The 26,326-nt window shown below is 42.0% G+C and overlaps 1 protein-coding gene across 1 annotated transcript in view; it reads right to left on the bottom strand.

Moving 5' to 3' along the window:
• The window catches only part of LOC140736778 (scinderin-like), a 44,037-nt gene extending 22,218 nt beyond the window's left edge, over nucleotides 1-21,819 (bottom strand). The window contains exons 1-7 of the mRNA XM_073062698.1: nucleotides 21,675-21,819; nucleotides 12,009-12,192; nucleotides 11,766-11,920; nucleotides 6,085-6,246; nucleotides 5,529-5,678; nucleotides 5,351-5,440; nucleotides 5,084-5,216 (exon numbers count right to left, since the gene is read on the bottom strand). Coding sequence (XP_072918799.1) covers nucleotides 5,084-5,216; nucleotides 5,351-5,440; nucleotides 5,529-5,678; nucleotides 6,085-6,246; nucleotides 11,766-11,920; nucleotides 12,009-12,189 — 871 coding nt within the window. The 5' untranslated portion in view covers nucleotides 12,190-12,192; nucleotides 21,675-21,819. The remainder of the gene's footprint in view (nucleotides 1-5,083; nucleotides 5,217-5,350; nucleotides 5,441-5,528; nucleotides 5,679-6,084; nucleotides 6,247-11,765; nucleotides 11,921-12,008; nucleotides 12,193-21,674) is intronic.
• Nucleotides 21,820-26,326: the final 4,507 nt, after the last annotated feature.

The following is a 26,326-nucleotide window of genomic DNA, read 5'->3' as shown; positions in this document are numbered from 1 at the left end:
AGTCTGCAGAAGAACTGTGGCAAGTTCTCCAAGATACTACAAATAGCCTACCAGCCAATTTTCTTATAAAACTGCACAACAGCGTACCTAAGAGATTAGATGCAGTTTTAAAGGCAAAGGGTGGTGATACCAAATATTGATTTGATTTATTTTTTTTACTGTTTACTGCTCTTTATATTAAAGTTTTTGATATTTAGAAACATTACGTTTCATAATTTTTGAAAGCATCTTCACTTTACAGAATTGTGTTACAGGTGTCTAAGACTTTTGCTCAGCACTGTACCACTGTTGTACAAAATATTGGTTAGGCTGCAATTGGAAGATGAAGATTAGCTTTATTTGCCACATGTACATTGAAATGTAGGACTCCGTTAGTCTCGATAGACCACGGATTTGCACCTTGGAAAGTTTCCAGGGCGCAAGCCTGGGCAAGGTTTTTTTTTAATGGAAGACCGGCAGTTGCCCAAGCTGCAAATCTCCCCTCTCTACACCACCAATGTCGTCCAAAGGAAGGGCATTAGACATTGAAATATCAAAACGCTCAATGAAAAGCATCATTTGCGTCAACGGCCAACACAATCTGACAAAGTGTGGAAGCAGCCCACAATTGTCGCTGTGGTTCAGGCACCAACATAGCCTGCCCTCAGCTTACTAACTCTGACTCGTACGTCTTTGAAATGTGAGCACCTGGAGGAAACCCACACGGTCATGGGGAGAATGTGCAGACAGTGGCAGGAATGGGTCGCTGATGGCTGGCACTGTAAAACACTACACTATTGTGCCACCTTGAAGTGTTAGAGTATTGTGTAAAGATCCAGTCACCAGAGCGTAGGAAGGACGTGATTAAACTAGAGGGTACAGAAAAGAATCTCAAGGACATTGCCTGGACTTAACAGCCCAAGTTAGCAGGAGAGATTGGATAGGCTGGAACTTTAGTCTCCGGAACAAAAGAGGTCAAGTGTTGATACAATAGAGAAACAAAAAAAAAGGAGGCATTTTGACAGATACTGGAATAAGCAAGACATATGTACCGTACTTAATGCATACAAGTAGGATTGATACTGGGAGACAAAGACTAAACTATGCTCCCTGTGCTGTAAAGCCATGACTCTTGCAGCCGGCATATCTCTCCCACCTCATGTGCCCGAATCCCACTAATTTCAGTTTTAAGAGGGCTCAGAAGTCACACCTGGCCAGAACTGCTTGAAGGTCAAAGTCAGTTGCTCTCACCACACCTCTGGAATTCATTTGAGGACCAGGGTTGCTATGATATTTTGGGGGGTGTGTGTGTGTGTCTGTATGTGTCTGTGTGATAATGGCTGGCAGGAAACCGAGCACTGTGAGCAGATTTTGGTGTGGGGAAGTGATGCTTGACAGCACCAAAATGGTAACTTTCCACTTAGGTAATTGGATGAAACCATAAGGTTGGATGGCAGAGGGTGTTTTTTTTTAATACAGAGAGAGGTGAGTGTGTGAAATGCGCTACCAGGAGTGGTGGTAGAGGCAGATGTTTGAAAGAAAACTAGAAGGTTGTGTAGGAGGGAAGAGTTAGATTTTCTCTCGTTTCACTGTGAATGCCTGCAAGAAAATGAACCTCAAGGTAGTATATGGTGACATTAACATACCTTGGTAATAAATTTACTTCGAACTTTAAAGTAGGTTAATATGATGGCACAACATCAATTGTTAAACTGTACTGTACTGTTCTATCAGCTCATCAGTTTTCTAGGTTTGTAACTGTAACACTAGATTCTGCATTGTCCTTTCTTTACTTTGTACTACCTCAATGCTCTGTGTGATCTGTATGAACATACAGGACAATTTTTTTCCCTCTGTACCTCAGTATATGTGACAATAATAAGCCAATTTAGTTTGATTTGCAAGGCTTCCTGTAAAATCATACAATTGCAGGCCCTCACTAGCCAATATTTAAGAACAAAAGGTTTCAATTTACACCCTTCGCTGTGGTTTTTTGAAAATGTCCCACTCAAAAATCACTGAAATAAGGGTAACGTCTGTTGCTGAGAGATGGTTAAAATACAATAGGTAGATGAATTCAAAAAATACAAATGTGACATAGGATCAGAAAATGTTGAATCCTTGTGGGCTGAGTTAAGAAACTACAAGGGAAAAAGGACCCTGATGGCAGTTATATACAGGCCTACAAACAGTAGCTGGGATGTGGACTACAGAATACAATGGAAATGGAAATGGCATGTCAAAAGGGCAATGTTATGATAGTCACGGGAGATTTTAACATGCAGGTTGATTGGGAAAATCCAGTTGATGCTAGGTCGCAAGAGAGAATTTTTAGAACGCCTATGGGATGGATTTTTAGAGCAGCTTGTTGTTGAGCCTACTGGGGGATCACCTATACTGAATTGGGTGTTATGTAATGAACTGGAAGCGATAAGGGAGCTTAAGGTAAAGGAACCTTTAGGAGACAATGATCACGATATGATTGAGTTCAACTTGAAATGTGATAGGAAGAAAGTAAAGTCTGACAGAGGTATTTCAGTAGAGTAAAGGAAATTACAGTAGCATGAGAGAGGAGTTGACCAAAGTAAATTAGAAGGAGATGCTGGCAGAGCAGCAATGGTGTGAACTTCTGGGAAAAATGAGGAAGGTGCAGGCTAGATGTATTCCAAAAATGAAGAAGTACTCAATTGGCAAAAATAATACAACCATAGCTAACAAGGGAAGACAAAGCTAATGTAAAAGTAAAAGAGAGGGCATACAAAAAAAAGCAAAAATTAGAACATCCCAAAGGTTAACATGCGGGTTGAGTCGGTGGTGAGGAAGGCAAATGCAATGTTAGCATTAATTTCAAGAGGTCTGGAATATAAGAGCAAGGATGTGATGCCAAGGCTATTTAGAGCAGTGGTGAGACCTCACCTTGAGTATTTTGAACAGTTTTGGGCTCCTCATTTCAGAAAAGATCTGCTGACAGTGGAGAGGGTTCAGAAGAGATTCACAGTGATGACTCTAGGAATGAAAGGGTTATCATGTGAGGAACGTTTGGTGGCTCTGGACCTTAACTCGCTGGAATTTAGAAGGGTGAGGGAGGATCTCATTGAAACCTTTCAAATGTTGAAAGGCCTAGACAGAGTCGATGTGGAAAGACATGTTTCCTATGGTGGGGGTGTCTAAGACAAGAGGACACAGCCTCAGGTTAAAGGGGCGCCCTTTCAAACCAGAGATACAGAGAAATTTCTTTAGCCAGAGAATGGTGAATTTGTGGAATTTGGTACCACGGGCAGCTGTGGAGGCTGGGTCGCTGGGTGTACTTAAGGCAGAGATTGATAGATTCTTGATTGGCTATGGTGTCAATGGTTATGGGGAGAAAGCCGGGGAGTGGAGCTGAGGAAGGGAAAACAGGATCAGCCATGATTGAATGGCGGAGCAGACCTGATGGGCCAAATGGCCTAATTTTGCTCTTATCTCTTATTATGGTCTTATTAGTATATTTCAGAAAATGTGCCTTAAGTGAGGAAGCCAGACATTAGTTTTTATTTTTCTTAGATACAATGAATCTGTTTTACCTGCAGCCATCTTTAGTTCAGTTTGCAACTAATAACAGAATGATAAGCAACTAGCTCCCGGTAAGGAAGTAGCCACAACTGTGTAAAGAGCTGGCTGTTAAAAGAAATGTTATCCCAAATCCTTCAACCAGGATTTGTTCTTGCCTTCTGAAGACCATAAAAAGAAATCAAAGCTCTTCTCTATTTACAATAGGAAAGTGGAAAAAACCTTTGGGAAAGTTCTACCTCTACAATGGCACTACTACATTAGGGGTTTGGAGACTCCTGCAAATTTCTAGATGTACCATGGAGACCGGTTGCATCAGCACCTGGGATGGAGGGAGCCTCCAATGCACAGGACTGAAAGAGGTTGCAGGGGGTTGTAGACTTAGCCAGCTTCATCACGGGCACGAGCCTCCCCACCTTTGACAGGCCATGCCTCAGGAAGGCAGCATCCATCATTAAGGATCCTCAACACCCAGGACATGCCCTCTTCCCATCACCACCATCAGGGAGGAAGTACAGGAGCCTAAAGATTGACACTAACAATTCAAGAACAGCCTCTTCCCCTCAGTCATCAGATTTCTGAATGGTCCATGGACCAATGAACGCGACCTCACTATTCCCAAACACAAGAGATCTCTTCAGATGGCGCCTAATAATTCCTTTCTTTTTTGCACTATTTAATGTATTTATTTTAGAATATCTAGTAATTTTACTGTGCACTGTACTGCTGCTGAAAAACAAGCAAATTTCACTTCAAATAGTCCAGAAGCTTGATTCTAATATTTATGGATTGCAGTGCCTTCTCTGACATACAAGCAGATGAAGCCAGTGACAGAAGAGAGTGGCTGCAGGACATGGGCATCTTCTTACCAACTCTACTTTCACACATGCTGCATTACCACAAAGGCTGAAAGGGTAGAGGTTTTAAGAAAATAAAGATAGAGGACATTGCAGAGACTGGAATTTGGAGCAGCAGACAAGCAGGGGGATAAACACAAGAGATTCCGCAGAAGCTGGGATTCCAGAGTAATACACATAAAAATGCTGGAGGAACTCAGCAGGTCAGGCAACATCTATGGAAAGAAATTTTTAAAAATTATGTTTTCTGGCCAAGACCAAGTCAATACGAAGAGGCTCAGCCTGAAACATCAACTCTTTATTCCTCTCCATGGATGGTACCTGGCCTGCTGAGTTCCTCTAGCATTTTGTGTATGGTACTCAAGACGCTGGGTGAACTCAATGGGCTCGGCAGTATCTGTGGAGGGAACTGGACAGTCTATACTTTGGGTCAAGACCCTTCATCTGAACAAGTGAAGGGTCTTGACCCAAAACATCAACTGTCTACTGGTGTTGCCAGACCTTTGAGTTCCGCCAGCTTATCTTTAGTGGTTTTAGGAAAGGTATCACGACTCTGATCAGTGATAGTCTCATCCCAGCTGCCTGTAGAAAGGATCAGTAGATCACAGGCGTCGTCAAGTAATAATTATGAGAATAAGCAGACAGATTGAGAAGGCAGATTAAAGCACAAACAAATCATTAAAAGCCAGCTCTCTCACCTTTCCACAGAAATATGTGACCACATGACCCATTGTCAAGGATGTAACATTCGTTGGTAGAAAGCTGAGCCATTTTAAATGGGTTCTCCGCAGCTATTTCTGTTAATTTCAACTCCCCACTGGCATCAGAGACCTAAGAGTAATCAAATCACCCAGGTTTGTTACAATGTATGATGTAGTTGACGAAAGTTTTGCATTTGATTGGCAAAACCGTATCATTAAGACTTGACAAAGAATTTGCACATCATCTTAGAAGAAAACTGTTACCATGTAGAGTTTGGCCTTTTGCTTGCTACGGGCATCAGCGGTGCTATCTTCAACAACTGCGTCTGGAATGTCTGGTTTCGGACCCAGTAACTGCCATTTAAAAAAAGAGGAAATGTCAAATCAGAACAGAATCCTTCTTGCGTGGTATCAACTTTACAATAAATCTTCACGTGCCCACCTCAATGACCTCCTTGGGCTCACATCCTTCTTCCACCACTTGCACCTTGGAGCGCCCTCCTCTCTCTTTATCACGGATACTTGTAATAAGTTGACAGCACTTGAGCTTCTCATAAACATTGCTCTTTGATCCATTCCACTGGTAAATCATCTGCAATTACAAATTTAAACAAGACCATGAGTCCTCTGTGGCCAGATGTAAACTTTTTTCAGAATTGAGTACATTACTTGTCAGATTATGTTCAATCTCCTCCCCACCACACTTACAACATTCTGCTCCTTTCACAAGAGTCCTAGGTCAAACAGCATTCCAAAAGTCCCTTCATCCCATTGAGTCCATGTTGACCATTAACATTAATCCTACATAAACCCCATTCTATTCCCCTCACATTCCCAATAACTTACCCCCAGATCCTGCCAGCCATGTGAACAATCCTGAAATACCTTCATTATCGTAGCCAGGCAGATCACATGGGGAAGCACCACAGCTGAAAGAACCATGGAGCAACATGTACCTGTTGCCTCTCATTGCACAACTTTTAACTTGTTGTACTCACAGCTCCAACATCGATGATGAAGCAGTCTCCCTTGTTAAAGCTCTTCCATGAAAAAGGCACTTCACAGGCCCGCACATTTCTCCTGCCCTTCACTTGCAGAACCCTCTTTACGCTGACGTCATTGGTGACGACGTGTGTGAAGCCAGATGCAATACCTCCTTCCTGCAAAAGGAAACATACCCTACATGAGGCAAAAATATGGTTTAAATTTAAAAAGGGCAAAATTATCTTACCAAAACCCAAAGTCCTACTGATGCAAGCTTCAAATATTTAACTTAGAATGAATTTTACTTAGAAATACAGGATGGTAACAGACCCTTCTGGACAAACTGGTCTGCACTACTCAATTACACTTGTGTGACCAATTAACCTACTAATCCGCACATCTTTGGAATGTTAGAGGAAACCGGAGGACACCCACAGGGAGAATGTACAAACTCCTTACAGACAGCAGCTGATGTGAACTCGTATCACTGGTGCTGTAATGGCTCTATGCTAACCACCACATATATAAATCTTTGCAGAAAGGGCATCGAATGACAGAGCAAAAATGTTCTTGTGTCTGTTTAAAGATAGTACCTTGTGAATGGGGTCCTCTTGCTCTCCCCCCTCCCCCCCACCATACTGAGGAAGGACCACAGCATAGGGTCCTTCCGCTACCCCACTTGATTGGCAACAATCCTATTGGCTTTAAGGGATGGAATAAAAAAGTACTGAAAGCATTGACTATGAATGTAAGAATAAAAGAGATTGCACAGTTCATTGTTGTAAATAATTTTTGATTGTGAATAAAGTTTATTTTGATATATAAAAAATAATCTTGTGAATGGGATACATCCTATTATAGGTTCACGACTTCAAGAGACTTGAAGTAAAAGTGTTCTCAGCACTCAATGTAATTCAACAACCCAAATTTGTAACGAGTGCAAGGCACTCAGACCAATTCACACAGACATGCCCCTTAGGGATACGTATCACATTGGTGCAGTAAAGGCTGCTTCGTTCTTTATTTATCCAAAGTCTTTAACCCAGATAAATGTGAGGTGTTAGGTCTTGGTAGGGCAAATACAAGGAGACAGAACACTGTTGAGGGCAAGACCCTTAACAGTGTGGCTGAACAGAGAGATCTTGGAGTCCAAGTTCATTGCTCCATGAAAGTGGCTACACAGGTCTATAGGGTGGCAAAGAAGGCTTACGGAATGCTTGCTTTTATTAGTCGAGGCATTGTTCAAAAATTGAGGTTATGTTGCAACTTTAGAAGACTCTGCTTAGGTCACATCTGGAGTATTGTATACAGTTCTGGTTGCCCCACTGTAGGAAGGATGTTGAGGCTTTGCAGAGGGTGCAGATAAGTTTTACTGGCTCAGAGGGCATGTGCTATCATGAGAGGCTGGATAAACAGGATGTTTTCTCTGCAGTGTCAGAGGCTGAGGGGCGATCTGATAGAGGTTTGTAGGATTATGAGAGGTATAGATGGAATGGACAGAGAGTACCCCTTTCTCCCCAGGGTACAAATAACTAATACCAGAGGGCATCAATTGAAGGTGTGAGGGGGTAGGTTCAAGAGGAATGTGAGGGGTAAGTTTTTTTACTTAGAGTGGTGGATGCCTGGAATGTGCTGCTGGGTACAGCGGTAGAGAAAAATACATGAGAGTCTTTTAACAGATGTTTAGATAGGCACATGAATGCGAGGTAGGAGGGATATGGACATCACATAGGAAGGAGGAATTAGTTTTTTTTTACTGTTTTTGATTTATTCTTTAGCTGGTTCCTTTGCTGTACTCTTCTGTGTTCTACAATCAATGTTCTTTCAGGCCTGGGAATCCTCAAATCAATGCCAGAGACATTTGAAAATCTAAACTACACAAACAATGCGAATAGTAGCTGGCAAAACCACACATTAAACAGCAATGTAAGTTGGGAAATGGGTATAGTGAGTTCTTCCTTGGACATTGCCCCAGATTGGGAAAATATTTACACACCCAACATTTTAGGAAGTTTCTTCCCTTCCACCATCAGATTTTTGAATGGATGATCGACCAACCCAGAAACACTATCTCACACTTTTACTCTCTTTTTGCACGATGTACAGTATTTAATATTATATATATACTTTTTAAAATAAGTGCAAAAAGAGAGCAAATGTATATATATAAAATTGTAATTTTTTAATGTCTACCTGTACTGTCACTGCAAAACCAGAACTTTCATGACATACTGTATGTTGACAATATTAAACCTGTTTCTGATTGTGAAAGGCTTTGCGTAGGGAGCAGTGACTAATTCTCAGATAGCTCAGATTACACTCCAGTGAGTCTCCATTAGCTGTTGTTCAGAATGCCAAACTGCACGCTGACCAGAAATTAAACTAATCAAGAGTCGGTTTAAAAATGAAAAACCTTCACAACATTTTGAAAAAAAAAGAAAACATACGTTGCTTGGTTATGAATTTTTCCCACTTTATGAGTAACTGAATAAAAAGCTGATTTCACCTATCCTCCCTCTTGGTGGTTCTGTTTCTGAATTTAAATAACCAGAAGTGCATTAAATTATTTACAAAGTCAGAGAGCTCCCGGATAGGAAAATCGATATTTCATCCATTACATCAGATGAAGAGCAAAGACAATGAATAACTGAATCTTAATAACAATTCAAGGACTTGAAAGATACTTCAAGATGGTTTCTGGGTTGTCCCACTGACCAAACTCACCACTGCATACATACGGACAGACATAGAACAGTTATTATTATTTAACAAGTAACCCTGAGACATCAGCTGGGACTAATTTTGGAATGTTCAGGCATAGAAGTGGAAGTGAAACCACGAAATGTTTAACAAACATTGTTCTGATCCAATGTGCTCAAAGATGCTTCTGATTGAACAAGGCAAGTTGAATGAGTTCCACTTTTTTATTATGTTGGTTTGGAATTAGGAGTCCTGCTTGGGTGGAGTTCCACTATAACCCTGGGGAGAACCCCCCCCCCCATGACCCAGGCACTATGTAATCAGTCGCACCAATTCTCTTCCTCATATCCTTTTCTCTTGAGACAAGATGAAGTAGGTACAGGATCTCTTTAGACTGTCCTATGTCTGTCCGTATGTATGCAGTGGTGAGTTTGGGTCAGTGAGACAACCCAGAAACCATCTTGAAGTATATTTCAAGTCCTTGAATTGTTATTAAGATTCAGTTGTTCATTGTCGCTACACTTCATCTGATGTAGTGGATGAAATATTGATTTTCCTATCCGGGAGTTCTCGGACTTTGTAAATAATTTAATGCACTTTTGGTTCTTTATATTCAGAAATAGAACCAAAGTTGATGCTCTGACAAGATAAAGACAAGAGATTCTGCAGATCACAAACATGAAAAAGTCTGCAGACACTGGAACTCCAAAGCAACACACACAAAATGCTGGGGGAACTCATTTTTCGTTTTTTTAAGCTTGACGTCATGACAAGTGTGGAACTCAATGAGGTGCGGGCGAAGGGGGCAAAGGTGAAGCGCTTACCAAGGACAGGAAGTTCTGCCTCGGAGAGGGGAAGGCCAGAGGGAATAGCGGAGACCTGGCAAAGATGAGAGCTGGGATCAGGTGGGGGGCGGGGGCAGGTTTGATGGTGGTACTTCAGAGATAACACACACAAAATGCTGAAGGAGCTCAGCAAATCAGGAAGCATCTATGGAGAGGAATAAACAGTCGACTCCGCATGAAGATCTTTTATTGGGACTTTATAGATGCTGCCTAACATGCTGAGTTTCTCCAGGATTTAGCATGTGTTACTCTGTGAACATTGACAGATCTTATCACAGATATTGGACAACTTAAAAACTTAATTCTCTTGCCTATTCCAATTGTCTGCATAGCAAGAGAATTGCTGGGCTACAGAGGACAATTAAGAGTTAACATATAGGATGAGGTGAGGATGCATTTACTTTAAGTACACACAGCATATCTTATCTCCTACAAACAAAAGTCTGGCACGCCTTTAACTACAGATGAAATCAGCAACTCTTAATATTTAAAATATCACCAACATCAATCTTAATTTGCTCATTATTGCTTTGAATATTGTCCACTTATCAATTCTCACTGTTCAAAGTTTGTTTTAATTTTTCAGGTCTACCTGCTCCATACAGTTTATTCTCCTTTGTATCTCTGAAAAGGCATTCTGAATTATTTTTCTTCACCCAACCTAATTTTCTTAATCACATAAAGCTGCCTTCCAAGTCGCTGCCAGGGTTCATGTGTAGCCTTGGCAACAGTGGGTGTAATTAGTTAATTTCAGGATGTGACCCAATCACAACAGCACACAGTTTAAGCACAACTTTTTAGTGTGTTTCAGTTACGTATTGCAGCATCTAGTTTCCATAAATAGCACTGACGACACCATTCAGTACACATCTCTTGGTAGAAAAACTCTATTAAGCAGATTTCCCTGCAAATTACTCTCACAAAAATTCAATTTGCCATATACTCACATTTACGTGTACTGTATTATGAATTTGCTGTGGTATGTTGGTGTGATAGGCAACAAAAAACAATTATAAAGAATTATATAAAGTTAAAAGTACAGTTACGGAGTACAATGTACCTAAATGCATAAATGCCAGCATGGATTTAGAATGAAAACAACATTATAAAAATTGTTTACAGTGCAGTGCAGTGATTGAGGTAATAGAGAGAGCCGGGGAGAGCTAATTAGATTGATTGATCAGATTCATTACCTGGTGGACAAAACTTTTAAGATGGCATGAAATTTTTGTTTCAATAGCCCTTTTGTGTTTTCTGGAAGGAAGCTCTTGAAAAAGGCAGCTTTCTGGGTGGCTAGTGTCCACAATGATTTCTGGGTGGGTAGTGCCCACATCCTCATCCTGGACTCATACAAGCCCTGCAGTGATGGTAGACTGCAGCCAATAACCTTTTCAGCTGTCCGACATTTCATTGTAGTTTCCGTGGATTGCAGTTTGATGTTTATTTTTAGAAGCTTTTTGTATGACGCACAGCTCCGGGTTTCAACACCTAATGGGTTCTTTTTCTTTCTTCTCACCTTTTTCTTGCTTTAGTAGGGTTTTTCTTCTTTTCTTTTTTTTTGTGTCACCATATTTTTCAATCCTTAATATTGTTTTTTTCCCTTTTGAGACATTGTGTTACTTACTTCGATGTACTCTTGTTATTTTGGATAATAATAATAAAAAGATTTGAAAAGGAAAGTAGTTTCCGTGGATTGTGAGAGTCTGCTGATGTGAGGATGCTCTCAATGATGTCGAATTGCACAGGATGTTCTGGGAAAGATGGAATTTTACCACCTACAGCAAGAAGTTTACCCTCTGCAGAACCTTTCTGTTAATGATATGGTTTCCAAAATGAGGACCATACACTGGTCATACAAATTTTTAAACATGTTATACAGAAGAGTCATAAACTCTCCTGCATCTATGGAGGAGAATAAACAAGATCAGGCCTAAACCTTCAATGATTTAAACCCCTCCACAAATGCTGTCTGACTTGCTGCATTCCATCAACATTTTGTGTGCCATCTACTCAATAAACAGGGTTACACGCCCTTGGGTTTTCAGTGAGGAAGCCAAATTCTAGGCTTGAAGTACAACGAGAATGGATCTATATTCAATAGCTGACATTATGTGAAATTCCGAGCTTGCTCAACAATGCATTCATATTACCTGGTACACAACTCCATTCTTAAAGTAGCCCAGGAAACAGTTTGACTCATTGCCTTGTGTTTCCCTGAACTGCACGGGAGCACCTTGCAGACTGTTATCCAGTTGCACACAGTAAATGGCAGCAGATCCAGATTCATCCTTTTGGCAGTGATTTCCTGGAAGAAAATATCCATTAAAAACCAAACCATCCACACAAAAAAAAACCAAGAGCTGCAGCATCTGAAAATACGAATGTACACATACCCAGCCACATATGGATATTATGCTTAAGATCCGAATTCGTGTTAAAGACGATGTAGGCATCACCAGTGTAAAAGTTCCCATGCTGTGTCTCGGGGACTAACACAGGGTTCATGCTCTCGATCCTCCAAATGGTGAGTCCTGGCTTTTTGCCGACATTGTCAAATGCTTTGTGGAGAGTCATTGCCTGCAGGTTAGAAGGGAACAAAGAAGAAACTGTAGATAGGAAATAAACAATTAACAGAACTTCTTTTTTTTAGAGATACAGTAGATTCCAGTTAATTGGGACACATTGGGACCAGTATGTTTTGGCTTAATTCAGCTGCTGCCCCAAACAGCTTAAGTTTCATGGAAATAGTTAAAAAGGTATAAAAAAAGACAAACTGAGTATCAAATTATGCAGTTAGATGAAATACAAAACAAATTAGAGCACTACCAATAGTACTACAGTACTATAACACAGTAATTAGTCCCTAATAGTTATTGACAGAGGAATTCATCTAGTGTACGTTATGACAAAATCAACACAGACACCTAGTGTGCAGATATTGGACTCTCTTCATACAATGCTTCAAACATACCACACTGACACAACTTAAAATACTGTTCACTCCAAGGACGGAGTAGTGTCGAGCGGCCACACAAGTGTGTGCAATTTGCGCTGGTTAGAAACCGTTCAGCAAGTCTCCTAAATAAACAAAGGGAGTCTTGGCAATCTTCTTGGTGAGTTTTTGTCTTTTTAATAGCCATCCCAAATAAGCGGCTGCCCTGATTAACCGATGGCCCCAATGAACTGGAATCCATGGTAAACCATGGGCAGTAAAAGGCCCTTCCAACTCAATAAGCCCATATCTCCCAATTCCATATGAGTGACTAATTAACCAGCTAACCCAAACATCTTTGGATGTTGGAGGAAAATGGAAATCCATGCGGTCATGAGGAAAAAGTACAAACTCCGTACAGACAGCTGCGGGAATTGAACCTGGATCCCTGAAGCTGTAATAGTGTTACGCTAACTGCTATGCTACTGTACTGTATAATAAATGTAATGCTAAGCTGCAGATCCTTTTTCCTTTGTACACTGCCAGCCACAATTGTTTCAAAGAAAGGGGGAAGTAAATCAAGCAATTTAACAGGAGAGATTTATAACTGATCCAATCCCTAAAGTGTAGTTACTACCCAGCTCCTCCACATAAGAGGTAGGGAGCATCCTGGCTTATTTCACTTAATTCCAGCAACACCTCCAAAAGAGGAAAATAATAAAGGGTTTGTTGCAATAAATCTGAAACTTGAAGTTTTGCCAAAAATCAGGTTTCTTGACTTTAAAGTGTACAGATCTTGCAATTCGAGAACAATATTAAACTACAGATACTGGTTTTCTGCAGAACATCCTTTTAGATAGTTGGAATACAGACTATATATATATACCCACATTCCCTAAATAAATGCCACAACCAATATCCCCAAGTCAAATTCAACGCCTGCTGAAAAACTCTTTCCTGTCTGAAAGCTTCGCTCATAGCAGACTCTAAGCAATAAATATTGTACTGCGGCTGGACTGAATTCAGAGAGGATCATTTCCTGTGAAAACTGAGAGAACACACCACTTGAAAGCTCACTCTCTTCACTGCAAGGGAGAACAAAAAGATGGGCTCTGAATACCACCACTTTGTGATATACTGTGGAAAGCCACTCTAACCAGGTTAGACCATTGAACATGCACAAAATGCTGGTGGAACTCTGCAGGCCAGGCAGCATCTATGGAAAACAGTAACCAGTCGACGATTCAGGCCGAGACCCTCCCCCCATCTTCTTACTCTGATTTCTTATAGTTTTTCTCCAGTCGTGATGACTCTTTACTCTTTTCCACAGATGCTGCCGGGCCTGTTGAGTTTCTCCAGCATTCGATGCGTGTTGCTTGGATTTCCAGCATCCGCAGATTTGCTTTTGTTTTATACCACTGAAGACAAGACCATTCTAATCTTCAAAAAGTGATGCCTCAAAAAGGTGGCATCTGTTAGTAAAGACCTCCATCGCCCAAGATATGCCCTCTTATCATTGCTACCATCAAGGGGGAGGTATTGGAGCCTGAAGACACATACTCAATGTTTCAAGGCAACTTCTTCTCCTCCACCAGCAGATTTCTGAATGGAAAATGAACCCATGTACACTACCTCACTACTTTTTTCTCTCTGTTTGCAAAACTTATATATAAAATTGTAATTTTTATCTTTTTATTATGCATAGAAATGTATTGCTGCCACAAAACAACGTATTTCATGACATACAGTGTTGCTAGAAAGATTATGAACCCTGTAGAATTTTTTCTATTTCTGCATAAATATGACCTAAACTGTGACCGATCTTCACGTAAATCCTAAAACTGAAGCCTAAAAGCAAAAAACATTATACTTGTTCATTTATGTATTGAGAAAAATGATCCAATATTACATGTATTTGTTAGAAAAAGTATGTGAACCTCTGGGGTAATGCTTTCAACAAAAGCTATTTGGAGTCAGGTGTTCCAATCAATGAGATGAGATTGGAGGTGTGGGTTGTAGAGGTGCCCTGCCCGATAAAAAAGACACAAAGTGAGATTACTACAGAGCCTGCTCTTCTCACGAAAGATCTGTTTAAGTGCACCAAGCCTCGATCAAAACTTGCAGAGGACCTCAGAAGAATTATAGCTGGAAAAGAGAGTTAGATAGAGCTCTTATAGATAGTGGGGTCAAGGGATATGGGGAGAGGGCAGGTACTGGGTACAGATTGTGTATGATCAGCCATGATCACAGTGAATGGCGGTGCTGGCTAAAAGGGCTGAATGGCCTACTCCTGCACCTACTGTCTATTGTCTAAAAGGCTACAAAAGCATTTCTAAAGACCTGAATGTTCATCAGTCCACAGTAAGAGAAATTGTCTACAAATGGATGAAACTCAATACTGTTGCTACTCTCTGTAGGAGAGGGATCCTGCAAAGATCACACCAAGAGCACAATATGCAATGCTGAAGGAGGTGAAAAAGAGTCCAGGGTAACAGCACAATGAACTGCAGGACTCTCTAGAATTTGCTAAAGTCTCTGCTCATGTGTCCATTATAAAAAAAACACTGCACAAGAATGGTGTTCATGGAAGGGCACTACCGAGGAAACCACTACTCTCCAAAAAAAAGCTTTATTGTACGTCTCAAGTTTGCAAAAGACCAGCCGGATGTTCTACAACATTTCTGGGACAATATTCTGTGGATAGATGAGAAAAAAGTTGAACTTTTGGTAGAAAAGCACATTTCTATTGTTACGAATGTGGAGCAACTCTGATGGGCCGAAGGGTGCAAAGTCGCCCCCTCCTTTTTGAGAATCGCAAGATCGCTATTATTTCGGGTCTGAGACCCAGGAAATGAGAGAAATACACAGCATGTCAGGAAATGAGTGAGAGAGAGAGAGAGAGAGAGACGCAGAATACACAACAAGGTGGAATGTCTCCTAACAAAGCGGAACGGAACCACTGATTACTGCTATTGTCTCTTGGAGAAGGAATTGTGTATTGTAGGAACTGTACTATTCATTGAAACCCCTCAGGGGACAACCAGAGTGGTCTGGTTGAGGGATTGCATCATCCCAACCTGACTGACATCTGAGACCCCGTGAGTGAGGATAAAAGAGGGGTCTGGGGAACACCCCTCAGACACACCAGGAGAAACGCTAGAAATCCAGGGACAGCATTTTATAGCGAAGCTAGTGACAGCTCGTGTGTGTCCTCCCTTGCCTGGGTGGCGGGCTCATCATGGAAGAACGGTTTAGCTAAAGGAGAGGTCACACTTGAACGGCCACAACAACGAGACACCGATGGATCGAAATCATAAAGGAAGGTTGGCAAAACACTTAGCGGTAACTGTTCCCATTCTTCTATCTCTCTCTCTCTCTCCAACAATTACAACACAGCGACAAACAAACGACGGCAGCCTGTGTGAACTGAAACGAACTTTATATTCCCATCGGACAATTCATTATCCCCTAGACAACGATAGAGCTTATTTCTTATTGATTATTATTATACCCGCACTTTTAGGTTTAGTATTGATGACGTATATTATCTGTATATTTGCATTGATACTATTTTTGTGTATTTTTACTAATAAATACTGTTAAAAATAGTATCACCAGACTCCAACGGACACCTCTATCTTTGTTGGTAAGTAACCCAGTTACGGAGTTCGTAACACTATCGTTTGGAGGAACAAGGGCACTGCACACCAACAGCAAAACCTCATCCCACCTGTGAAGCATAGTGGAAGGAACATCATTGTTTGGGGCTGCTTTGCTGTCTCAGAGCCTGGACAGCCTGCAATCGTTGAGAACAATGCATTCAAAATTGCATCAAGACATTTTACAGGAGAGTGTCAGGGTAGCAGTCTGTCACTTAAAACTTAATAGAAGTTTGATAATACAACAAGACAATGATCTGAAAGACAAGAGTAAATCAACAGCATGATTTAAAAAGAAAAAAATTTGTGTTTTGGAATGGCTGAGTCAAAGTCCCGACCTTAACCCTATAGAAATGTTGTGGAAGGACCTGAAGCAAGCAGTTCACGCAAAGAAGCCCACCAACATCCCAGAGTTGAAGTAGTTTTGTAAGAAGGAATGACCTTCCTCCAAGCCGATGTGCAGGACTGATCAATGGTTACTGGAAATGTTTGGTTGTAGTTATTGCTGTACGAGGGGATCATACCAGTTACTGAAAGCAAAGGTTCACATACACTTCTCAACAAATGCATGTAAATTTGAATGTAATATTCTCAATACATAAATGAACCAGTATAATGTTTTTGTGTTATTTATTTAATTGGGTTCTCTTTACCTATTTTTAGAATTTACATGAAGATCTCATCACATTTAGGTCATATTTATGCAGAAATAGAGAAAATTCTACAGGGTTCACAAACTCTCTACCCAGTGACATTAAACCTAATTTTATTCGCTTTTTGTTTTAGTTTGAAAATGGAAAGAAAATTGTTGAGTTTTATTTGACTTATCAACTTCTATATTTTGCTTCTCCAAAATTTATGTTTGCACTAGAAATAAATAAATAAATTCAGTTAATTATACAGGGCCAGGACACCACCAACTTCACTATTACCAAATCATAGTCTACATCATTTTAGGGGTGGGGCTGAGAGATTTTTAACCGGGGCAATTTATTACTTGAAAAAAAATTATAGATGCTGGAAATCTGAAGCAAGAACAGAAAGTGCAGGTAAACTCTGCAAGTCAGGCTGCAAGAGAAACAAAAAGTCTGTGGCCTTTCTACATTCTCAACATATTTTCAAGGCCACTACAGGGATTAAGTGGGCTGATTTAACCACCTCCCATGCCTGCAATGTTTCCCCAAACCATATTTTGATTATTAATGTCTCCATTAAAATAAGGTGTCTTCACTACCACTTTTTTTCACCATACCTTTCAGTAAGTCAACTGTGGAAAAATTACTTCTCAAAAACAAGCAGCAATGACACCTCCAAAAGGCTGCAGATGCAGACTGGGTTCAGCATGGGCAGTGGGGTGGCAAATGCAGCTTAACATGCAGCAGTACATTCCGTACGTTATGAAATGATAAGCTGTGGGGAAAAAAACTCATGTCCTTTTTGGAACCATGAAACAAACCTATTTTCTTTTAAAAAGTAGCATGCAAGGCCATAATACAGTATACTAAGCATTCCTTGCCAAAAGACTCAACCACTAACCACAGACACAATTTACTTTTGTCCATGCTGCACCAGAATACGTGGATCACCGATCAGCCTCCCCAGCCACCTGTGGATGCACTAATAGGCAACCCCTTAGGAGAACATCATGCCCAACTTGAGTGATGACACTACTACTGATACAGCATATATATATATATATATGAACTTCCTGCCATATAGATAGGAGTTTGAACAAAATAGCAACAGTTTAATGTTGAACACATGGAAGACTACAAATGGAACATTGCTATGGGTACCCTAGCACAGGAATATCATTTAATAGTGCAGACAAGGGACAATCTGCAAATGCTGGAAATCCAAACAACACACACAAAATGCTAGAGGAACTCAGCAGGCCAGGCAGCATCCATGGAAAAGAGTAAATAGTCATTTCATGCCAAGACTCTTCATCAGGACGGGAAAAGAAGATGAGAAGTTAGAGCAATAAGGTGGGGGGAGTGCAGGAAGAAATACAAGGTGGAAGGTGATGGGGGTGAAGTTAAGAGCTGGGAAGTGGAAAGAGATAAAGAGCTGGAGATGGGGGAATCTGATAGGAGAGGGTAGATGACCATGAAAGAAAGGGAAGGGAGAGGAGCACCAGAGAGAGGTGATGGACAAGTGAGGGGATGAGTTGAGAGAGGGGAATGAGAATAGGAATGGTGAAGGGGGGGGGAACAATTCTTTGAAGTTTGAGAAATCAATGTTCAAGCCATCAGTTTCGAGACTGCCCATAATGAATATAAGGCGTTGTTCCTTCAACCTGAATGTGGCCTCATCATGGCAATGGAGGAGGCCATGGATGGACATATGGGAATGGAAATGGGAAGAAGAATTGAAGTAGATGGCCATTGGTTGAGCCTACTTTAACTGGCAGTCGGTGAAGCGATCTCCCAATCTATACTGGGTCTCACTGATATACAGGAAGCCACACCAGGGGCACTGGATACAGTAGATTACCCCAAAAGACTCACAGGTGAAGTGTCACCTCACCTGGATATACTGTTCGGGGCCCTGAATGGTAGTGAGGGAGGAGGTGTAGGAGCAGGTGTAGCACTTGTTCCATTTGCAAGAATAAGTACCAGGAGGGAGGTCAGTGGGGAGGGACAAATGGGCAAGGGAGTCGCATATTGAGTGGAGGTGGGGAGAAGGGAAGAATGTGTTTGGTGGTGGGATAATCTTGGAGATGGTGCAAGTTATGGAGAGTTTTGTGGTGGGGTGGTAGGTGAGGACAACAGGAACCCTATCGCTGGCGGGGTAGCGGGAGGACAGGGCGAGGCCAGACATGTGCAAAATGGAAGAAATGCAGGTGAGAGCAGTGTTGATGGTGGAGGAAGGCCTCTCATTAGTTCTGGAATGAAAAGCCTCATCCTGAGAGCAAGTGTGGCGAAGAGGGAGGAACTGAGAGAAAGGAATGGCATTTTTACATGTGACAGGGTGGGAGGAGGTATAGTCCAGGTAGATGTGAGAATCACAGAGCAGATTCACCAGGGAGTTGCCTGAAATGAGGTTTATAATTAGAATCACGGTGGCTTGGAAAATTAGAGCTCATTATGAGAAGTTATGCCAAATGGCCTGGTGGAGTTCGCTGGAGTTTTACAAAGACTCATGATCTGAGAGATGGAAAGCTGGTTAGACGAGTGGCTTAAAACGTGCAACAGCGCAAGCCCTTGCGTGGCTGTTGCACTGTCAAAGAACAGAGCGGATCCGCCCACTCCGCTCAGTTTCAATATTGTATAACAATTTCCCAACCTTCCCGACTCCCCCCCCTCCCCCCCGGAGACACATAGGATCAATCCAGGGATACAGGACCTAGGAAAGGTGGGCGCCTCCATTCCGTTGCGAATTCACTTCCCGTCCATCTGCCCATTGGTAAATGCGCCCTGATTTGAAAGAGGGTTTCAATGTGCTTTGGTGGCAGGGCCAGGGTTGCCATTTCTGACCGGACCAGCTGAAGACTGGGAGAAGTAAAGAGATGGTGCAGCTACGGCAAGGAGTCGGTGGGGAAGGACCACGTCTAGAGCTCTGCCGCTATTGGACAGCGAGGGGCCGAGATGGGCGAGGATCAAGTCCTTCAATTACGGGACTGTAGTGCATCACCACAGGGTGTCACATGAGCCGCACCAGGTCTATTGGTTTTAAGAAGTTTAATAGAATGCTACGCAAGACATTGATTATGAATGTAAGAACGGAAGGGTTTTTATTGTATTTTATAATAAATACGATATAAAAAAAAGGGTCGGAGAGGAGGAGTGGGCCGCTGCACATGCCAGCGGGAGCGGGTCCAGTTTTAGAATACAATGCGGAGAGGCTGAGACAGGTCCCTTGTCAACTCCCGGCTCTTTGTAAATTTATACGCAAGAATTGAGTTTGTGACCGATTCCCGGAGCTTCCAACCTATTATAAATGTGCTAATTTTCTAGATCAGGGGTTCCCCGTCTTTTTTAATTCCACGGACCCTTACCATTAACCGTGGACCCCAGGTTGGGAACCCACGGTCTAAATGGAAGCGTTCCATCTATAAATCTTAAACCGCCTCTCTCCGCAGACAGTACTTGACTCGCTGAGTATTTCTGGCATTTTATGTGCCTCTTTGCTTCTAACTTTCCGACCTAATCCCCGATTGTTTGACAGCACCCATAGAAAAGTGGCGAATATTTTAATACTGCACCGTAAGTAACTTCTGCTCAGGACTGCCGCATAAATGATCAATTACTCCGCCGCATCTCATTTCTTCAGAAGTGGAAAGGAAGCCGATTAAACGCGCGTTTGAGTTACAAGAAAGCAGCCTGCACGGCTCAGTCTACAGCTAAATGTGTAACATCTAGCCAATCTCTGTAGATTTTTTTTAAAAATAACGCTTAATTTTAAATAAAGACTTGTTCTCCCTAGAGCGCAGGAAGTGTGATGGGGTATTGAAAATGTTAAGAGCACTCGACAGAGCAGACTGTCACCAACGGCAAAGGAGCCGGGTGCTGGCGATACCTTTAATGCGAACGGCATAAACAGAGACGATACTGAACAAACACTTCGTGTTTTAAAAAAAACATTTGGCTACTCTTGGCGGTGGAGGCAGATTTAGTGGCGGTTTTCAACTGGGGGTCTGGGACCAGCCACAAAAACGAAAGCACGACGGGACAGCGGGCTCAGGAATGGGGCTTGGTCGCTTTGCCCCAATGGGGCGAGTGGCCTCTCCCTATTCAACTGCAACTCAGTGTCAGCGGTACCAGCGACACCCATATCCTGGCGAGGGAACAGTCCTCTGCTAAAAGCCTGCAACATGTAGCAAACTTAGTCCGCAAACACACCGATTAATGTTACCGGTTCAGACCCCCTGACGGGATGGTTGCGCAAACCGACCCTCATTTTTAAAGAACTTTTGTTTTCTGTAGTTTATATCTGTCACCTCTCCGATTCAAAATTCCTAGCACGATCTTAATGCTTCTGTTTCTTTCCACGAGCTCGATGAACTTTCCCAGATCTTTTCAAAGACGGAAACATCCCCTCAAAAATGAAGTAAACTTCCATTAGGGTTGATTGCACTCATTACCAACGTTGTAAGCGCAACGGGAGCGGAACACTCGACATTTCATCTGCATTTATCCAAAAAAAAATGCAACCAAAAGAAGAGGGTAGCCATTTTCGCCTCAAGGAGTGGGTTGGAAATCTGAACAAAGCGGCAGTTTCTTAAAACTGCTTGTAGTTTGCGTGAATTGTAGCATTCTCCGAGACAAAAAAAAAGCTTTTACACAGTTACCCTCGCTGCGTGAATTAATCTACCAAATGCAGATGCCCCGCCAACGCAGACATTAAGTGGGTGTTGTTCGGAAACAGCGGGGATTGAAAACGAATCTGCTCTTAGTGAGAATAAAAACAGACCCCAAAGCAATGCATAATGTTTCAATCGTTATCAGCAAAAGTTTAAGACTTACTAAGAACAAGGCGAAGTCCGGTTCTGATTCAGGGAGTAATATCGGGTACGGATGCTAAATCCCAGGGATTGTCTCTGCTTTTAACCGACAAGGAGTAAAAGCCACGCTGCAATCCTATTGGTCAACCTTCAGTTTCTATGCTAATTGCCAGCTGTTCTGTCATCGTCGTTATCGTCCAACTGGTAAGAAGTAAATATAAAATAAAAATATTCATGAAAGTTGTAATGCTCCGGGCCTATTTAATGTTTAATTAAACTGTAAACCACCATATGTAAAGAATAAAAGGAGGAGGGTTCAGTCCAGATTCAATCGTTTTCAAACCATAGTGATGGTCGGTCTTGATGTAACTATGGGAGAGGGTCGGCTGAAGGCTTATTAATGTACTTAATAAAATAGGAAGACAATTGTGAGAAAAACAACTTTTCACAAACATGCAGTGATGACATTTGGAGGGGCTGCTGATGACATACTGGGTCCAGGAGGGGCAGAGGGTTGGCAAATGCAGTTTTATAATGTGTTCTGGGAAATTACAAAATGGTAGATTGTGAAGAAACAGTTCACGTCCTTTGAAGAGCCTTGAAAGGAACATATTTTATCTTAAAAGGTAGCACAGGCAAGGACTTTAAAATGTCCCTATTCTCCTGCCTTCTCCCTGTAACCTCTGGTTCCTCCACGTGTGCATTTTAAATTTCATTCAGCATCAGTCTTCCGACTCACATTATTTGATCCATCCATTTTGCAAGGTCCAAGTTCCCAAGCTATCGCTCCACAATTTTCACCCAGTGGAAGCATGCGTCTCAACACATGATACTTTCAGTTTAAGAAATTTCATGGTGCCAAGATTACATCAGCTAAAACATACTGTATTGGCTCTGAGGAATGAAAACTGTTCCTGACACATCAGGGAAAGACATTTATAAATGGTTCTGTGTGGCCAGCGTTAACCCCATTGGTCATATGCAGAAACCATAATATAGGAGCAGAATCGGGCCATTCGGCCTATTGAGTCTCCTCCTCCATTCCGTCGTAGAACATAGAACAGTATAGCACAGTACAGGCCCTTTGGCCCACAATGTTGTGCCAACCCTCAAACCCTGCCTCCCATATAACCCCCTACCTTAAGTTCCTCCATATACCTGTCTAATAGTCTCTTAAACTTCACTAGTGTATCTGCCTCCACCACTGACTCAGGCAGTGCATTTCACACACCAACCACTCTCTGAGTGAAAAACCTTCCTCTAATATCCCCCTTGAACTTCCCTCCCCTTACCTTAAAGCCATGTCCTCTTGTATTGAACAGTGGTGCCCTGGGGAAGAGGTGCTGGCGGTCCACTCTGTCTATTCCTCTTAATATCTTGTATACCTCTATCATGTCTCCTCTCATCCTCCTTCTCTCCAAAGAGTAAAGCCCTAGTTCCCTTTATCTCTGATCATAATCCATACTCTCTAAACCAGGCAGCATCCTGGTAAATCTCCTCTGTACCCTTTCCAATGCTTCCACATCCTTCCTATACTGAGGCGACCAGAACTGAACTAATCATGGCTGATTCGTTACCCCTCTCACCTCATTCTCACGCCTTCTCCCTGTAACTGTTGATGTCCTTACTAATCAAGAACCTATCAACCTCTGCTTTAAATATACTCATTAACTTGGCCTCCACTGCCACACATGGCAATGAATTCCACAAACTCATTACCCGCTGCCAAAAGAATTTCCTCCTTTTCCCTGTTCTAATAGGATGTCAATCTATTCTGAGGATGTACCCTCAGGTCCTAGACTATCCCACTATAGGAAAAATCCTCTCCACCATATCCAGGCCTTTCAAATTTCAGTAAGTTTCAATGAGATCCCCTCTCATTCTTCTAAACTCCAGTAAGCACAGGCCCAGAACCATCAAACACTCCTCATATGTTTACCTTACCGTCTCCAATGCCAGCACATTCCTTCTTAGAAAGGCACCAAAAACTCCTCATACTACTCCGTGCAGTCTGACCAATGGCTTCAGCATTACATCTTTGCTTTTATATTCTAATCCTCTCAAAATGAATGTTAACATTGCATTTGCCTTCCTTACCACTGATTTAACCTGCACCTTGGAGTTTTGAATTTTTTCTCTGTTTAGAAAATAGTCTATGCCTTTATTCCTTCTACCAAAGTGCATGACCATAAACTTCCCTATGCAATATTCCATCTGCCACTTCTTTGTCCATTATCCTAATCTGTCTAAGTCAGAGGGTTCCAACCTTTTTGGTGTCTGTGGACCCCAGTTTGGGAACCCCTGGTCTAAGTCCTTCTGCAGACTCCCTGCTTCCTCAACACCACTGGCTTCTTTGCTATCTTTGTATCATCTGCAAACTTGGCCACAAAGCCATCAATTCCATCATCCAAATCAATGACATATAACATGAAACACCGACCCCCGCAGAACACCTCTAGGTACTGGCAGACACTCAGACAAGGCTTCCTTCATTCTCACTCTTTGCTTCCTGCCAGTCAGCCAATCTTCTATCCATACGAGCGTTTTCCTGTAAAACCATGGGCTCTTATCTTGTTTAGTAGTTTCATGTGTGGCATCTTGTCAAAGACCTGAAAATTCAAGTAAACAACATCTACTGACTCTCTTTTGTCTATCCTGCCTGTTATTTTCCCAAAGAATTCCAACAGATTTGTCAGGCAAGATTTCCCTTTAAGGAAACCATGCTGATTCAGCCCGTTTTATCATGTGCGTCAGGAAGCCCAAAACCTCATCCTTAATAATGGACTCCAATATCCTCCCAACCACTGAGGTCAGGTTAATTGGTCCATAATTTCCTGTCTTTTGCTTCCCTCCCTTCTTAAAGAGTGAAGTGACAGTTGCAATTTTCCATTCCTCTGGAACATTAGATCATTAATAATACCTCCACAATCTCTTTAACTACCTCTTTCAGAACCCTGGCTGATGCACCATCAATAACTCTCTCTGAGACGTAAAGGTGAGATATTGGCTTTTATTGACTGGAAGAAGGAACAAGCAGTAGTTGACCACCATACTACATCCTGGAGACAGAGAGGCCGGGCTCAGGCCTCAATCGCCTTTATACAGGGGTCTGTGGGAGGAGCCACAGGAGCGGTCAGCAGGGGGCATGTCCAGACAGGTATATGTAGTTCACCACACTGGCGTCTGGTCCATCAGGTCCAGGTGACTTATCTACCTTCAGACCTTTCAGCTTCTCAAGCAGCTTCTCCTTAGTCATAGCAACAACACTCATTTCTGACCCCTGACAGAAAAAGCATCCTTCAGCAGCACTTTGGGTGCTTGATGTCGTCCTGTAAGACAAACCTCCATGGCCTTGATGGAACCAAAAGGTACTCACAGGTATTATGAGTACATGATTACATCTCAACTTTTGAATAGATACAGTACTGACCGCAAGTCAAAACATTGAGGCCTCCACATTATAATGATTTTTGCACAGAGTCACAGAGTAATACAGAGTGGGAACAGACCCTTTGGCCCATCTGGTCCATGCTAACCACAGCATCTCCAAGCAAGTCCCAGGTGCCTGTGTCCCATAACCCTCCAAGCCCTTCCCTCCATGTACCCGTCCAAATGTTTCTCAAATGTTGCAGTTGTACCAGCCTCAGCCACTTCCGCTGGTGACTTATTCTAGGTATTCACTGTGTAAAGAAGTTACTTCACAGTTCTCTTTTCTTGTATCCCCTGGAGTAAAGACAACGGTCGTCCCTCTCATCTATACCCCTCATGATATTGTTAACTTCTATGAGGTCACACCTCATTCTCCTGAGCTCCAAAGGATAAAGATCCAGTGTGGCCAACCTCTTCTTATAACTCAGAGACGGTATATATATCAGCTAGTTGAGTGGTGTCATAGTCACAAACTGGCACTCAACATTAGATAGACCAAAAGAGCTGAATGTGGACTTCAGGAAGGGTAAGAAGGAGAACACAATCCTCACAGAGGGATCAGAAGTGGAGAGAGTGAGCAGCTTCAAGTTCCTGGGTGTCAAGATCTCTGAGGATCTAACCTGGTCCCAACATATTGATGCAGTTATAAAGAAGGCAAGACAGCAGCTATACTTCATTAGGAGTTTGAAGAGATTTGGCATGTCAACAAATGCACTCGAAAACTTCTGCAGATGTACTGTGGAGAGCATTCTGACAGGCTGCATCAGTGTCTGGCATGGGGTGGGGACACTACTACAGAAAATCAAAGTAAGTTGCAGAAAGTTGTAATGTTAGTCAGCTCCGTTACGGTTACTAGCCTCCAAAGTGTAGAAGATACCTGCAAGGAGCAGTGCCTCAGGAAGGTAACATCTATCATTAAGGACCTCCACCACCCAGTACATACCCTTTCTCACTGTTACCATCAGGTAGGAGGTACAGAAGCCTGAAGGCACACACTCAGTGATTCAGGAACAGCTTCATCCCCTCTGCCATCTGATTCCTAAATGGACATTGAACACATGAACACTACCTCACTACTTTTAACTTCTTATTTAACTTAACTATTTAATGTACATATTTATACCTCCTGAATTTCAGGTTTTTTGTATACTTATCATGTATAGCATTGCACTGCTACAGCAAAGTTAACAAATTTCAGGACATATGTCTGTGTTATTAAATGTGATTCTGATTCTAATTCAGGAC

This window comes from Hemitrygon akajei, chromosome 12 (genome assembly GCF_048418815.1).
Source record: "Hemitrygon akajei chromosome 12, sHemAka1.3, whole genome shotgun sequence".
In the NCBI taxonomy this organism is placed as follows: domain Eukaryota; kingdom Metazoa; phylum Chordata; class Chondrichthyes; order Myliobatiformes; family Dasyatidae; genus Hemitrygon; species Hemitrygon akajei.
This window is presented reverse-complemented; position numbering and strand designations above follow the sequence as displayed.